The 17704-nt window shown below is 39.1% G+C and overlaps 1 protein-coding gene across 1 annotated transcript in view; it reads left to right on the top strand.

The window, feature by feature from the left end:
* The window catches only part of OSBPL10 (oxysterol binding protein like 10), a gene marked incomplete at its 5' end in the record, with an annotated part of 108739 nt that overhangs the window by 26543 nt on the left and 64492 nt on the right, over window positions 1-17704 (top strand). The window contains 2 exons of the mRNA XM_084306969.1: window positions 8267-8442; window positions 9905-9984. Coding sequence (XP_084163095.1) covers window positions 8267-8442; window positions 9905-9984 — 256 coding nt within the window. The remainder of the gene's footprint in view (window positions 1-8266; window positions 8443-9904; window positions 9985-17704) is intronic.

The raw sequence follows: 17704 nt of genomic DNA, 5'->3' as shown, positions 1-17704 counted from the left end.
TGTAATTAAGATTGTCCTGGCCCATTTATTCCCCCAATTATGTCACTGTTAGTCTTTTCTCTCTGATCTGGGATACAGAATCGGAGCCTGCTTAATTATTAAATAGTAGTAAATTTAGAAGAAATAAAAAAGGAAGGTGGGAAGGGTTGCTAAATGACACGAAATAGCATGGGGCAGCCAGCCAGTTTGGTGGGGTGTGAGCTCTAAGTGCTGTTTATGGTGCCAGCCTCAGCTGTATACCTTTTGTTTGTGTGCTTGCCACTAACTTGCTGTCCTTCACTGTGCCAGTGTTGTGCAGAAGCACAGATTCATACAATTAATGCACTTTCCCACAAATCCGCATGAATTCTGAATCTGATTAGTGAAACTAGATGCATGATGTTTAAGCCTATTATTTTCCCTAAAACGCAACCCCTCAGCAACTCCACTGGAAATTCAGAAAACTAGTATTAATATATTTATACCTACTGCTATCTCTTCTTACTTAAATAAAATTTGGGCGCCGTACTTGCCCACACGTTTGCTGACAGTGTAGGATTTCAGACTGCTGAACCGGGGGAGGTAATTGGCAGGGGAAAACCAACCTTGAGGAACCGATGAGCTGCCTAGTAGCAACTCTAGCTCCTGCAGATGGCAAGGGACATTTTGGTTCATCAAGTGGGCTTACCTGGTGGTTTAGAAATCGAGTAGGACTTGACAAAGCAATAAGGACTTATTTAAGACAGAACAACCTCTCCTTCCATCAGCTGTGGATAATGCTTCCTCTATTTCTCATCTCCACTTTAGATGTAAAACACTTCTAAAAGTATCGAGCAAATTGCAGTTGAGCTTGATTAGTATGCAATTACAGTAATGCAGAGAAATGACTTTTAAAAATTGAGTTTTATTCAAATGTTCAAAATATTCAGACGTTCAAAGTCAGTAAGCTTTTTAATGAACACTGCAATTTTTACATTTTCTGTTAGGAAACTATAAATGGAATAACCTCAGTGAATAAAGGATGCTCAACAGTTACTGAAATGTAAGTGTTTCAACCGCTGGACTTTGAGTGATATCTTCAGAGGTGATTTTTAATAGTAAATCCCTTGATTATGAAAAGTGTATGCCAGGCGTTATATTCATTGGCATCAATAATTCAATCAGTCTTAGGGTTTAAAAGGGGGAAAAAAAAGAGTTAAGTAGTTGCATAAACGTCTCCAAGATGGCCCGATGAGGTACAGCTTCCTAAAAATGAAATATTTCTATATGACATTTCTTTCAGTCATTAGAACCATAAACTTTGCCTTTCTTTGACACAGTCATTTACTTTCTATCGTATAATTCTTATTACATATATTTTTTTTAACAGCCATGTTTTTTAGACAAGTAACGATGCTAGAGAAGGTGATGTTGCATGCCAGGGTTTTAAATCAGGGTAAAGACTTTGTGCTGCTTCAAAACAACTTATTTCATCTGAACAACCTGCAAAATAAAAAGTATGTTGTAAAGTCTGTATTATGAGACTTCAGGAGAAGGTGTGTCTGGGGAAGAGCTAAAGTAGAGCTTAGAGAGAAAAGTTCATTCCTCTGAAAGCAGCTATCCTGCTGTAGATACCAAGCGTGCTTCTCCATCCAGAAGTAGCTGCTGGGTTAGGTCACTTTATTATGAAGAGACATGCCATTGTTTGGAGATTATGGAAGGTTTTGTCTTTAGTTAAAGGGTTTGTCTATGGTACTGTGCGGTAGCTGTATGAGTTTTAAACAGATTACCCCTGGGATTAGACACAGTCATGCTATGAAGCATGGATTCCAGCGCAGACTAGATTATGATCCCAGGGAAGTAATTAATCCAAGGTGGCTTTCCAAAGGCGGGCTGAGGCTTTATCAGATTGAGAAACATCCATAAATAAAGCTCTGACTGGGATTGCAGTTGTCCAATTGCAAAAGTCTTTTATATTTATATTTAAAAACAAGCAGACAAACCCCAAATCTCTGTCATGTTAGAAATTCAAACTAAAAGTTATACAAAATCTGGACCTGAAAATTGATTTAGCTGGGGAGGATGGGTGTGGGGAGAATTCAAATCACTAGAAATACATTGTACAATGGAAAGAACAAGTAGCATTACCTTGAAAACTTCCTGCGATTACAGAGTGTTGAAAATATATTTCCAGATAGTTTGTTAGTTACTGGGATGTGCTCAGAATAAGAGGAGAAAAGAATGCTGCTATTTTAAGGGATGTTTTTCTGCTAGGAGCATACCTCAGTGCGCTGCAAATGTGAGTCTGAAAGCTTCAGTGGGCAGCGCACCATGTTACGGACATACAGCTGAACGGTGAAATCCCTAAAATGTTGGGACTTTTAACTTTTTTTAAGGTGTGCATTTCCATATGAGAATGCTGAAATGCCTCATTTAACTGGAAATGTGAAACTGGTATTTCCCAAAACCATTGAGGTGAGTAAATTTTATGGGAAACGTTTGTATCATGAGCTCCTGATAGTTTGGGGTATTTTCGGATTACCTCAAACTGGGACAGTTTTGGGAATGTAAGAATTTTCTCAGCAAAAACTGTACAGCTCTTGTCCTCTGACAGTCTTGATGGGAGATCATTTTTGTCTCCTAATACACCACAAGCATTTTATCAGTATTAAACCACAGTTACTGCTTTTTGTTAAATTCTTTTTGAATGGGGAACTAAAAGGTAAACTTCCCTCTGTTCACTATATAGATATTTAAAAACAACAACAACAAAAATAGCAATAAATGCAAAAATCCAGTTGAAGTTGTTAATTTGTACAGTGTTTGAGTCTTTTTTTTTTCCCTCCAGGAATTTAGAAAGCAATGTAGCTGTGTTTCTTAATGCATCATCCTTGTTCTGCGTGACCTTGTTTTTATTTTTATTTCTTTTCTAAAGAAATGGCTGTCAAGGTGAACGGACAAAAGGGGTAGGAATGCAATTTAGGAGGGTTAAAATTAAGACAGGTAGTTACAGAATTCATAAGACCTGGCTTTTAATCTGAGAGCAATGGTTTTGAAATATGGCAAGTAAAATAGAAATAAAGCATCAAGCATCATCATCAGGAGTAACTTAAAAAAAAATCTAGCAGTGTCAGGCTTGTACTTGCTAGAACAGCAATAAAATTCCCATTTGCTGAGTGTGGCTGAATATTTGGTCTGGTAATTGATATCTGTTGGTAAAGCATCTGCATCTGGTTGATGTACTCAGCTGTGAGGCATTTGTGGATAATGAGAAGTTAAATGTGTGAAAATACCCTGTCATATCTAGGGGATGGTAATGCAAGCTACCTCCTCCATTCGTTTATTACGTGGTGTACCTCTAGATGGTGGGCATGCTTTCATCAATCAGTTGAATTTAAGGTAATTCAGGAGCAAAATGCAGAAATGCCGTCAATCCGTTTTGCGATGTTGCATGCTGGGGATGAGGGGGACATCTCAGGGTTAATCCCGTGGTAGGAGATTAACAGCAGATTGGGTTTCTCTGCTGCTAAAATGGCCGGGAGGAGAACAGAAGGGCTGCAGCGAGGGCTGTGGCAGGCACCCTGCAGGAACGGGATCGGGGGAATAGCCGCGGAGCATCCCAGCAGCTTGAGGGGAACTGGTGAGCTGGAGGCTGGGCCAGAGGAGCAGGGAGCTGCCGTTTTCTGAACGGATTTGAGGTTAAAGCAAGAAATCCGTTCTTCAAGACTTCTCTTCCGTGAAATGGTCTGCCTTTGCTTGCTTACAGGTTTATATATCTGCTTTGAGCAGTGCTTAAGTAGCGTTGATTTGCTGGAGCAATAAATCGATAGTGCTCCAGCTCATCTCTAGGTGGCCTCTTGTAATGAATCTCAATAATAAAAATCAGTGATTTTTGTCTGGTTTCGGTATCAGAACAGAACTAAGTGATATTTGGGCAGTGTGTGCCAGTAGCAGTTATTTCCTGGTCTCTCTGTGGCTCATCATTCCTATGTCAGCTCTCAGATAACTCAGCTCTGCTCGCCCCTGCCTGCCTGTTCCCTTAACAGTGCAGTAAAGTTTTTGTCAATGTTAATCTGGAAGTTAATTACAGAAATCCAGTGTCCTGGGTAAATGTGTGCTCCGTGAGCAAGCTCAGTGAAGTAATAGAGGATAAGGTGGCAAGATTAATCGGTTCTGGAGATGTTCCTGCTGTTATTTCCCTGGTGTGCGGGACAAACGGCTTCGGGAACTCCAGTTAAAAGATAGCCCCGTTCTTTTCACACAGTTCAATCAGGCTCCTAAAATGGGGCATGCACCACTCTTTCTCTGCCGCCCCGCTTTATATATAGCTTTTCCACTTTCAGCTAATGAAAGAACCTGCTCTCCAGTTCTCCTGCGTTTTTGTGATGGTCTTAACTGGATCATCATTTGTTCTCTGACAGGAGAAAATGTTTTTGGAAGCTCTTTCTGTTTCTTTTATCTTTTTCAGATTTTTTTTTTCCTTCCTGTGGAAGTTTCACACTGCTTGATTCAAACATTTAATTCCTCATTCCTTCTCCTGGCTCCTTTCTATCCTGTTAAAGTTTTTCAAAGTGCATCACCCCCCTGCTTCTCTTTGAGTCTGTAGTTGCCTGTGCAGTTTCCTATCTTTTTTTTTTTTCTTTTTTTTTTTTTTTTTCTTTTTTTTTTTTTTTGAGATACGGCTGCCCGAAAGGTGAAGAGGGGCGTTGTGCATCCACCCATAAGTCTTGCAAAGCAAACACTTGTTTCCTTGTGACATGAGCAAGGTCACGGTCAGGATGGATGACTCTGAAGAAAGAGTTCCTGAGCTGTTGGCCTCTCGAAAATCACAGGAAAGCTATTTTGTTGACACAGCCGGTTTTTGTTGAGCAGTCAGGACTTCTGTTTCTGTAGCTGATTCTGTTTTTCTCTTCTGGCTTTCAGAGTTGGCAGGCGTAGAACCTGATTCATCTGGGACAACGCAGTAGGCAGGGTGGGTACTTGGAGAGGGCAGCGTGGAGGCTTGTGAAAACTGGTTCCTTTTTTCCCCCTTTAGGAGTACTGCTGGGGTTGTATTGAAAATGTGCTGCATACTTACAGGCAGCTGAGACATCGTTGCAGGCACTAAAAAATTGAAGGTAGAAGGCCAATGGTAATGTCCTGTTTTTTTTCTGAGACTATACGTAAAATAGGCTATGGTTGGCTAGGAGGTCAAATTAACACTTCTGCTGTAGCTGTGATGACAAGGGTGTGGCAGGATGCCATCTCTGTATGAGGAATTGCAAAAGTCACTAGTGTAGGATGTCATTATACGGGTAAAGGTGTATTCTGTGCCTGCATGGCTGCTTTCCTTCTCAGGGGAAGCTTTATGGCAATGCAAAGCACGTTTTTGTGGAGCTTATGTTCATTTTGGGAGTGCTTTGCTGGTCTAGTGCGAAAAGATTTCTGAGCTGAAGTGCTCATAGTGTGGATGTAGCTTAATAGACTCTATTCTAATAGACTCAAAGGATCTTTTTTCCTTGGATTTGATAGGAAAGATGTTTAATTTTTCAATTTTTTAATTTTATTTTTTCCTTTTCTGTTGTTGCTTTTCCTAATTGTGGAGCTGTACTGCAGTAAGCAGAACGATGACTTACAGCATAGGAATTGATAAAACATGGCCTGATAACAAGGCTGAAAGAAGTGGAACAATAAAGGACAACACAATTATCGTGAGGGTTTCCACAAGCTCAGAGTGGACATGACGATGTATGAAGCCTGGGGTTGTTTGCTACACCCAAAGGAACTGAAAACTGAAAACTTGTCAGTTGGATGGAAAGAAACACTTGCTCTAGGGTCAAGCAAAGGCATTTTCAGGGGCATAGCATCCCTTCTGTCTATTCCTAAAACAGGCAAGGTAAAACTGAGGGTAAGTGAAAAGAAAACATATTATGAAATGTACAGTCAGACTTTTTGATTGTGTTTTCCAATTCTGCTGTTTTCCCCCACAGTTAAGTGCATCATCTCTCCCTACAGAGCGATCAGAAGAGGGAAAAATGCTTTGTAAGTGGGAAAGCAGTATTGTAAAATCACTTAAAAGCCAACCAAAACATGAAGATTGTGGACTGATGGAATAAAAGGCAGTAAGATAATCTCCTGAAATTTTGGCAATTCCTGTTCAGGGCCTCCTTGTGTTTAAAGCTGCTGTTGAAAACATGGTGCTGGTTGGCACTCAGCTTGCTATTAGCTGTGGTCCTTTTTTATGTTGTGAAGGTAAACTCTGTAAAGAGAAGGTGAAAAGATGTTTCATGGTTACAAAACAGAGGATTTCCATTTGTTAAGTGAGGGAAGGGATGCAGAGGGCACTTATGGGAGATTTGTGAGATGGAGTCGGGGCAGAAGTGAGGGTTAATGGTGCAGTAGCTTAAAATTATTTGGGACGGGTTGTTAATGTGTGAATAATTTATGGTGAAAGTGATCTTTGTTCTGTTGTGGAGGCAGTAGAGAGTTCTGAGTAAAGGTTGGTAAAGGAAGATTGCCCAGCCAAAATGTCTGAAGCTCTGTAAGTCTTAGGCAATGATTGCTTGCATCAGGCCCAGGCTCATTTAAGGTGAAAAAAGAGACGCAGGCAAGAACACCAAGAACCTCAGTAGGTTGTGAAGAGAGTCCTGGAAATATTCTGTGAGGGAAACCTCAGAGGTGTTCTTCATATGGGGATATTGAAAAAGGGCTGAGAGGAAGTGATGCTTTCAAGGTAACGTAGTAACCCGAGCAGCTCTGGGGTATGCAGAATTACAGAAGTCTGATCAGTCACGGTTTCTGTACACAAATTCACATGAACTGTCCCATCTACAGGATCAATAGTATGTAATGTGTCCCGAATGCCCACATTAGTGGTATTAGTCAATTTATTAGGGCTATTCTTTTTAGCAGGAACGAAGGGGGTAGGTCATCTTTGTGTCATACTCACTCTAGTGTGTGGAGAACCACAAATGATGCTGCGATCCCAGCAGCTGGCTTACTGTGGAGTGGCTTGTGTTCGTCAAAACGGGGTGAGGGAAGCCCGGAGCAAGGTGAGGCTGCTTGTTTGCTCCTCAGCGAGAGGAGACCATTTGCCCCTTCCTAACAGAGCAGGGTTGGAGCAAAACGTCAGCGCCTTACAACCAAGCCACGATGTTTGTCTTAGTATAAAGACAACTCAGGACTCTGATTTTTGTGTACAGTTGTTTCTAAATGTATTCTCTTTATATTATATGAAGCATTTGCTTTCATTGTTTCAATCTCCCAAGGTTTTGCTTGGAATCCTACAAAAAATGTTCCAAGAACAACCAGTTTAAAAATTAGATGATCTTCCAGCTCAGTATCTTCCACGTATGCTTTATTTGCTTAGTCCATCGCTTGTCTCTGTCAGTACAGAACATTGAACTGCAAAAGTTTTTTGGCACTTTCTACTCCTGAACTTCCTGTGCTCTCCATCCATCAGTGCTTCCCTTTCTCCTCAACATACTGTGATTCTGAATGGCTACTCTTATTTTTTATTTTTTTAGATCTTCTGTTTATTATTTTATTCCTATTATTATTTTTTAAAAAATAAATGCTTATTAAAGTATAAATTTTATTGTTTATTTTATTCTTTATTTATCTTTGTGGCTACTGCTTTTTAACTGGCTGAATGTTTCCTGCTCCTAAATATGTGATCAGCAATGATTTTTTTTTTCCTTGTTAGAACTTGTTAGCAGAGTGACCACGTGGAATTTAGCCTTCTGTTTCTCTTTCCTCCTAGTTGTTTTCTTGTAGGTGGTCATTTGTGCTTCCTACCTGGTGTTGAATGGGATCTGAATGTTCATTTCCCTTCGTCAGTTTTCCAAATTACAATGATGACATCTGCATGTGAAGTATGGTCACAGAAGTGAAAATACCGTGCCTTTAATTGTGCTCATCCTTCTGCAAAGGCAGCGTTGCCTTGTCAAAAGCTTGGTTGTGGAAAATTAGCATATATATCAAGGTTATAAATGCAATAAAGAAAACATCAAAAAAGAAACTGTCTCATACATCTTCTGTGCAATCTCTTCAGTGAACACCTCCCTTCCTTATTTTTATGTCTTGTGTGTGAACCTCGCCATTAATCTGAAAGAAACACGCGTTCCTTTCAGAAACATGCCCTTAAAAAAAAAAAAAAAGCAACTAATCAAAATAGCAGTACCTTATTAAATTGAGTTATTACCAAAGATGACTTTAACCTAATTTGTTTGTTTGTGATCTTGATTTAAGATTGATTTGTGCTCATCTAAGTAAATGCATGAAAAGCCCTGTAACAGAAATATTACATGATTGCAATTTCTTTGAACAGGTACTTTGTGCTGGACTTTGAGACGGGGATTCTGCAGTATTTTGTGAATGAACAAAGTAAAAACCAGAAGCCTCGAGGAACATTGTCTTTAGCTGGAGCTATAATATCACCCAGTGACGAAGTGCCGCACATGCTGGTGGTCTACTCTGCTAACGGAGAGATATTTAAGTTGAGAGGTACAGTGCTGCTTAAAGTACCAGCTGAGTTGTTCTCCATTTCTTGCTTGTGTCTCTTCTCTCATTTCTCTCTTACTTCCCTATACTGTCGTAAAGTAGGGGCTTTATGGCTATGTTGTTCCATATGACACTATAAAACAGAATGTAACAGTAATCTGGAATTAAGTACATGTGAATTTACAACATACAAGCTTTCAGGGCTGGAAGATACCTCAAGATACATTCAATAAGCTCTTAGAGTGGCATGCTGATTGTACAGTGTGTCTGCTTTGCTCCTGAAGGAAGGAGGAGCTGTTTTCATTGCTGTCCACATCATAGCATTTCAGTTCTACATTGTTCTCCTGTGCCACCATCCTCCTGATCAAGTGCAGTGATGAATCTGCTGTTGGGTTCGAGAAGGGAAGATGCCGGTGGAAAGCTGTTAAGATACTCTGTTCTTGGAGTAATTTAACATACCTTTGATAGGTATTATACCTGTCATACCTTTAATAGGTATTAAATTTTGTCTTCCTTTGTTCCCAAGTACTATAAAGACTACAGGGTGTGTAAAAGTTACTTTTGAAGAAAAAAAAAATTAAAAAAAAATTCTCAAGCATTTTCAGTATGGTTGATTGGTTTAGATACGTTCATATTAAACTAGTTCACAGGCAAATTAAAAAAAAAAAAAAAAGGTGGTGTGTAATAGAGCGTTACAAAAGTTCAAAATTGCATTAGTTTATTCTGACCAGTTTCAGTTGGCTAAGCAGGACTCCCTGTGGTAGAGCTATAGAAATGTGAATGAAGAGATGTTACCGTTTTATATGCAAAACCAAAACACAAAAGCAAGCGAGGAGACTGTCTGTAAATATATTTTGGGATTTGCACAGTTAGAAATCATAAATGCTTTTTGTTTGTTGTCATGCTTTTCCACCCACTTGAGATTGTTAAACACTTACAATTTGCTGTTTTTAATTTAGTCAGATATATGAAGTTGATTAAATTCAATAAATATTTTTTATGATGAGTCAAAAACTATCAAGATATTTAATAGCAGAGGAAGTAGAAGAAAATACTGAAATTATCCACTTCTGTACTGATATTGTTAATTAGGACTACTGCATTAGTGCTTTTTTTTTTTTCTTTAAAAAAAGACACTTCTGAGTATATTTAGTAAAGTTATAAAGGAACCACTTGATACAGAGTGCAGAAAATATTATCACTGCTTTTTAAACCTGTTTCTCAAAGATGTTTTGGGGGATGTGGTTTTCATTCTTGTACCTTTCAGTGGCATGTGAATGACATACAGGTTTAAAGAGAGATTTACTTGAACTGTGTTAGAAAAGAAGGACTGAAGTATCTGGGGAACTGGTAGCTTGTCTGGTAGCTGATTGACAGCCTGAGTTTTCACAGATCTAAATGCATTTAAAAAAAAAAAAGCATCAGTTCACTTGTGAACCCCTGCATTGTCTTGGTTTTGTTCTAGCTGCTGATGCAAAGGAGAAACAATACTGGATCACTCAGCTTCGATCCTGTGCCAAACATCACAAGGAAGGTAATTCTAAGGTAAATAATTCAGAGGGAGAAGTAAGTACTGTGTTTGAGGTGGTGTAGGTGTAGAACAGCGTAATCTGGGTGATAGAGTGGCTGCCATACTCTGTGAGTTCGTGGTTCGAGGTTTATGAATAAAAGCAGCAAGTTGTAATTCCTTGTTAGCTAGAACAGACTTCTTCAAGTCAATTGAGCTTTCTTAATAAATAAACATTGTCCAATTCATGGGAAATTTATGAAGTTCATTAGGTGACTATGAAGTCAATAGGTGGTTATTGAAAGGTTGGGTCAGCCGTTCCATAATAAATACCTGTGTAGTGCCCTATTAGTACTTAAAGCGCTCGCTGATATTAGTTTTATTCAATTCTGTAAGATTTAATGGCTCTTACTATAGAAACTTCAGGTAGGTATTAGCAATAGTCAGTTTTACAATATCTTTACCAAATCTGAAAGAGGCTATCAAATGAAGATTAATATTATCTCTTTACAAGTGATGTCTGAATTTTTGTTGTCAAACAGACAAGTATATTTGACAAGTACTTTAAAAATAGCAGAATGATGAGTGGAGGGTGTTCCCTGCCTCCAAGTAGAAATGACATGAGTCTGTTCAAATTAGAATGCACTTTGAAGGTGGAAGGGATGACAATACACATTGAGGAACAGGTCGTTACTGTATTTATGTTGTGTGTACTTTTAGCATTAATACTAAAAATCACTTAAAAAAAACCAAATACCTCCTCTTCTCATCTTCAGTCTTTTAAACACTTCTAATGACATCTTTACAATAAGGAAGAAAGATAAATTGTTTGCTATATAAATAAAGAAATAAATGCATATAACTGCAGGTAGAAAGGACTCCTGCTTGCTCTGCCCCCAAGATCTAGAGAATATTGATTATATGTTAACTGAACAACTGGGTGGTGTTTTTAAGAGAACAACATTCACTGAAGTGTCTGAAGTAAAATAAAAGCTTTTTCTTCTTCTTCTTGAGTGATGATAACTTGTCAGGAAGCAATTCTTGTTACATAAAAGCCTTTTCTGAGGAGAATAAATAACTTCAATGTTTTAGTAGACTCTTTCAATTCTTAAACTGGGTAGTTAAATATTATTTTTATATAACTGTGGCCCAGTACTATTCACAATGTATTTTGTTTATATGTACACTGTGCAATGCCATCAATGTTCCCTAATAACAATATCCTTCAATAATTTTCATGATCTATTTGCAAAACTTATGTATTCCTTTACTGAAGTTCCTCTGAACTCCTGCAGGTGCAAGCAGCCATGTAGTGAAATCTGAATCTGACTTTTATCCCCTTCGTGTGTAGTTATATGTTGTGGTTTTTATTTCACAAATTAGCTTTTATAGTACGCTAATAACGGTGGCATTCTGTAAATAGAAATGCTGTAATGTTTATACTTCAAATAAACTTGTTCGTGATTTCTTTGTATGCTTATATCTGAGTCAAATAAAGAAAAATACTGTTCAGGGAGAGTTTTCAAGAAAAAAAGTTTACACCATTCCTGTTTTTTTTAATTTCTTACAATGTTACTGTATGACTTTCAGTCTTTAAAACTTCTGTTGGGGACTGGAATGGATGAGGACATTAAGCAGAGCAGTGAAAAAAAAAAAAAGCTGTATGAAAATGTTGCTTGCATACTAATGTCTAAATATGGTCCAAAGGTGAGCTATACAACTGACAAGCATATATAAGACAGGCTAAGTCTCTCACTTTATTTTAATTAAATTTTACATCTTAATGATTAAAAAAAAAAAAAGTAGTAAAAGGATAATGTGCTCTGGCAAATAATACCCATGCTGTAGGATAGTTTTAATGTTCTCAGTATTCCTATACAAATTTCATTTTGCTTAATTACAGAGCTCTCAACCTCTATAGAGTGCCAAATCATGCCGTACTGGAAGAAGTCATCTGTGTCTGGATAAGGATTGCTGTTTCTTGTTTGTGTGTGTGTGTTTTTAAGACTATGTTAAGTCAATTTGATTGTCTGAGTCTTAATTAAAAATGTTAGTCAAATTGGAATTCAGAGAGAGAGAATGAATTCAAGAAATAGTAGCCCTATACATGATTTTTCCAGTAACTCTCAAGAATAATCTTATATCCATGCGTTTTCAAAAGCTCACTTGTTTTTCTGTTTTATATCCCTCCTTCTTCACTGTTTTATGATGGTGGCTGTAAAAAACACTTCTAAATACACAGAGAGAGCTTTTTATACCAGCTCTTAATTTCAATATACATGAGTGTATTAGTTGCTGGATTGGCATGTAACCCTTGTATTTCTCAGTGTGTATCAGGAACATAGTAGGGAACAGAAATCTTTATCTTGTGACGTAGCTTGTGTCTTAAATTGTGATGAGGTGGAAACTTTCAGCTTCAGTTTGTGCTAGAATAAAGAGGCAGATGACTCCTTGTTCCAGCTTCTGGCTTGGAGCTGGCCAGTAAGCTGCTAAAACTGGATGGTACGATTTCACATCTCAGTTCAACCCATCTGCTGATTCCCTGCAGCTATACAAGGCAGTCCAATTCCCTTCCGTCTGCTGCCACCTCTGGTGCAGGCTATGTTGTGTTTCTGGCCTGTAGCAGCTTGGGCATCAAACAGCAAGAGCCCCATCCTGCTAAAAAGTACTTGGTTCCCCAACTGGCTCACTGAGGAATCCGCTGAGTGTTGATCTAAGGGAAGCTGGAGATGTGACTCTGCTTCCAGCAGCACCACAGAGTAAAGCCCTCCTGGATGGAGAATGGCAAGAATGGATCTGGCCAGAAGCTATCTTTACTCTGGTTTAGTTTCAGGCTTTATGTTTAAAACTGAGCCAACATGGTGACTGCTTGTCTCTGTGAGGGACTGTCAAGGGTCTGATGACAGTTACAACTTTGGAGAGGCAGTTTGGTGAGCTAAAGGAGCAGAGAAATTTGTATATCATAGGATTATTTAGGTTGGAAAAGACCTTTAAGATCATCTAGTCCAACCTTTAAGCTAACACTGCCAAATCCACCATTAGACCATGTCACTAGGCTCTGCATCTACATGTTTTTTGGAGACCTTAAGGGATGGTGACTCAACTGCTTACCTGGGCAGCCTGTTCCAATACTTCACAACCCTTGCAGTGAAGAAGATTTTCCTAATATCCAACATAAACCTCCCCTGGCACAACTTAAGGCTGTTTCCTCTTGTCACTTGGTGCTTGGGAGAAGATGCTGATCCCCACCTTGCTTTATCTCCTTTAAGGTAATTATAGAGAATGATAAGGTTTCATCTGAGCCTCCTTTTCTAAGGCTAAACAACCCCAGCTCCCTCAGCCACTCCTCATAAGACTTGTTCTCTAGACCCTTCACCAGCTTTGCTGCCCTTCTTTGTGTCTGTGTTTCTGTCTCTCTTCTGATTTAACGCCCTGAACTCATTGTCAATAGGCTCAAATGGGCCTCAGAGCCAGTGTGGAGAGATGGTGGAGAATGAAGGCCGCAACTGCAGTAGCATATTCTCAGTAATTGTGAAACAGCACCCGTAGTAATGCCTGGAAGTCAGCACTTTTCTCAAATCATTGAGGCAGATGAGTAATTTTTTCTCCACAGCTGAAAAAATGGCCCTCATGGATCTTTGGAGACCCCTCTTCAGTTTCTTGAGTTTCTTCTTGCCTTTAGTAATGCATGGCCATGGAGTTGTCTTTCACTTTCCAAATAGATTATTCACTGAGTTTTTTTTTTTTTTAACGTGCACAAGATAACTTTCCAGAAAGCCAGGCTAGTGAAAGTTTCAAGCTTTGATTCTTAACATTGAACATTTTCCCTTTTTTGAGGAAGTTTACTCTTCCTTCAGTATGTTTTTCCACTTCCTCCCCTATTTCTTGACCTGTAGAAGCCAAATAAAGTATGGTACTTCTGATTAAAACATGCTTTGGAAATCCTCACAGTGGTGAGGCTGAGAAGGACGTATTGCTTGGCTGGGGATGTGTGTTTGACACTTTTTTTTTTTTTTTCCCTCTCTTTGGAAGCTGCATGAAGATAGTTGCTCACATCTCTGGTTTCAAAATCTTTCTACAAAAAAGGGGAGAAAAGCGAAGTGAGTTTAGGGTTGAACATGAATACGCTCAAATGATTCTTGACAAGACTTTTATGAGCATTTGTAGTCTCTTGCTTAAAAGGAGACAAATGTATCGCCTTACCTAAAGAAGATAAAGCACACTAATAATCTGTCAGAGAAGCTAGTGCTGTAGATGGAGCTTTACACAAATGGGCAAAGCATATCATAAGCTGGTCCCTTTGCAACGCTCCAGTTTGCATGTTATGTAGATTCAGTTGTTTGAGCTTTAATATTTCTGAATGATCTAAATGTAAATGAAACAGATCTGTGCATATTTATCTTCCTCAGTATTTGCTTGCTTAGGATGCATTGGAAAAGATGTAGATAGGAATTAAACTACCGAGTGGTGGTGTCTCAGCTGTAATTACTTTCTGACAGAGAGTGACTTCTCGTTGCTCTAAAGCTGTATGCAGGGATCGGTGCTGTGCTATATAGATATGCAGAGGAGTAAAGGAATGTCATTTCAGTATTTATTATTCCTGTATAAACCATCTGTGGCACAGTGCCTGTGAAGATGACGATTATCATCCATAAACAGATATGACAAATCACTTCAGAAATTAGTTTATTGGTCTCTGGAACATTGCATTTACTTCTGAAAATAAACAAAACTGTTTGCTTCTGGTAAATGGCGAAAAACACTTCAGCTTCTCTGTGAACAGAAAGAACAGTCTCCAGGGAAAATGAGTCACGAAACATTAGTAGAGTTTGGGCTTACTGTACTACAGTTGCGTTATTTTAATTGTTGGGATTTTGGGTATCCAAATGAAAGCACTCCATATGTCATTTGTTTTTAAATCTTGGAGATGGACAATGAATTAAAAAAAAAAGATCTTAAACCAAGTCTGTTAGCCAGGCATATTTTAGATAGTTTTAGTTCATAAAGCAAGGACGAATTCAAGTTACAAATTACTCTTTTATTGTCTCCTTTATTTTTCTTTTATTGGCTTCATTTTATTAGCAGGCAAGCTGTTGGAGCTATGGTAAAGTGTAGCCTCAGGAAAGAGTATTTCTAATCCCTCTTGGACGCTTCAGCTTCTGGGCTTCTTGACTCATTATTGGCACCATGAATTACTAATTGTTGAAGAGCGAATGTCTTCCTTTCATTAGTCTTTTCATTATTTTCTTTTTCTATGTGCAAACCAGAAAGCAGTAGGACCAAAGGAGACCAGATAGGACAATAGAGGTCCAGATCAATCATACCAGCAGTGCTAGGGGGAAGAGCAGGAAATTAGGAGTAAAGCTCTGTCAGTTACTGTCTTTGCTTTGATTTTCTGGGAGAGTGACTTTGGGAAAACGGCTGTTGTAGTATGGTGTGTAATTAGATTGCTTTTAACTATGGAAAACATCATGTTAGCTTTAACATTTTTAACAAAAAAAAAAAAAAGATTTTGTTTTTATTTTTACACAGCTGTGTGTCTAAATGCAGAAGAGATGCTTTCCATTCCCAGTTTTTAATTTGGAGAAGTTCTGCAAAAGAAGAGTCAAGTATTTGGCCGGAGTAGAGGTGTTGACAACGTGTTGTAAAATTTGAAAGTACGTAAAGGGCTGAGTATGTCAGTCCAGGAGAGGTCTCTTCTGGAAGTGACGGGAGGAATCTGGCAGAAGGAATTAGCTGCCAACCCTACATCCTTGGGATGAACAGCCACAGCTCTGCTGCTGGTCCAGTTGTCTGTGCCAGATCTGGTGCTTCCAGCACTGAGGAGTGGAGCCCCACTTCAAAAGGCTTTTTGAGTGGTTGTAGAAACTGTCTCCTGCAAGCATTTGTCCACATTTTGTATGCTACTAGTTTTTGCATCTCCATGTGCTTCCTCCTCACTAGCATCAATTCCTTGCAGTTTTGTGTCATTTCAGTCAGGGTTTGGGTTTTGCACTGATCTCACTATCTTGGGGACTTGCCTAGGGCTAGCTTTATGGGTAGCCAGAGGTCCTAGTGTAGAGTTCATCTGAGTTTTGTATTTCATGGACATCCTCTAAAGAATAATGCCAAATCAGATGCAAGAGGATTTGTGTAGTGGGCTGGTGGAGTTTTATGGCACGCTGCTTGGAAAAGCAGCCTTACTAACTGGAAGTAAGGGGTAAAGGGACAGGAAATGAAGGGGTGAGGAAAACTTACAGACCTGTAGGAGCCATTCAAACCAACGTATTTGGCTCTGATATTTTGCACAAGCTGTGGCTGGTTCTAGATGGCTAACCTTTCTGACTCGGTGTGCTGCATAGGACTGATAACTACCTTGAGCTGGGGAGAGGTCTCTAGGACAGGCTCACTGGCAGAGGTGAGCTCCTTCCATAGATCCCATCACACTGTTGTAGGGCAAGGCATTCAGCTGGCAGTGCAACATGTTCAGCCCTTGCTGGGTCATGAAACGTAGAGATTTTGTACGTAGAGATTTGGGGTTACCTGTTGTTGCTGTAGCAGGACAGCCTTCCTCAGTACCACTTGCTGCTGAAACTCTAGATGGGCTGGTCTTCCTGATTCTCTCTTCTGCTCCACTGCTTCCCAAACTCCATGCCCTAAATGAATGTCCACCACCAACAGCTGCTGCAAGCTGCCGCATGCCTTTACAAAATGTAATGAAAAGCTGCCATAACAGCACTCTGGTCCCACAGACTGTTCAGTCTGCTTCAGGTCACAGTTTAAGAGTGTAGTTGATGTAGCCCAATGGCTTGGTATGCACTACAACAAGTCTTGCAGTAAAAACCTTAACCCAGATTGAGAGAGTTCTAAAATGATGGGTGTACCTGCTTCTTGGAAATGTGTTCATTACTTATTTGTGATACAAAGATAATTAAAAAAATGCAACTAGCTGGTGGCTTTTGTCCTAATGGTGCAGTATCAAATGTATGACTCCCAAAGGTGTAAGTATGGTTTTGTGCCATTTGTCAGTGTGTCAACATAGTGTGTTAGGTGACACTGGCAGAGAAAATGGGAGGTGTGAGCTACAGTCGGGGGGGCTGGGAGCATTTTGAGTCTGTTGTGATCTGTAGGTGAGCTGCAAGCAGCTCTGTGCAGTTTGAAACAATGTCTTGAAGCAAATAACATTGAATTGCAAAATAATGTAACTGTTACAGATATTAACTTCAAATACACATACAGGTCAATTCATGAATGTCTCTCAAAACGTGCAGGTTCCATGAGATAGCTCTGACAGCTATTTTTTTTCTAAAAGCCATTTTTCTCCTAGCATTCCTTCCTGATTCTGTGTTTAAAGAGAAACAGTGCATGGGTTTTTCTATATTTGTTTTATATTACTTTTATTATTTGCAGATCTGTAACTTATTTTTTCCCCAAAAGAAAATCACAGTGGAATAAAACTCAACTTCTCCAAGCATGTTGTTTTCCTTAAAGTGAAACTAATGGATGGGCTTGCTGTTTCAAATTGCTGCTGTTTATCTATGTTTTATGATCCGTTCAGCTACGTGAAGGTAGCAGTCATGGTTTTTTAATATTGTGATTGCATGACACTAGAACCTCAGCGATCCTCGGAAGATTTCATTCTAAAAATAACTTTTATTAAACTGGAGGATAAGTGTGTCTTATGCTGAAAAATGAAATTATTCTATTCTTTCTCTGCACCCAAAATGTCATTTAGGAGTATTCTCATGCTAGTCAATTTAGAAAAGAAAAACCAGTAAA

This window comes from Netta rufina (assembly GCF_964035555.1).
Source record: "Netta rufina genome assembly, chromosome: 2".
Lineage (NCBI taxonomy): Eukaryota > Metazoa > Chordata > Aves > Anseriformes > Anatidae > Netta > Netta rufina.
Note: the sequence above shows the minus strand (reverse complement) of the source record. Positions and strands in the feature narration are given on the sequence as shown.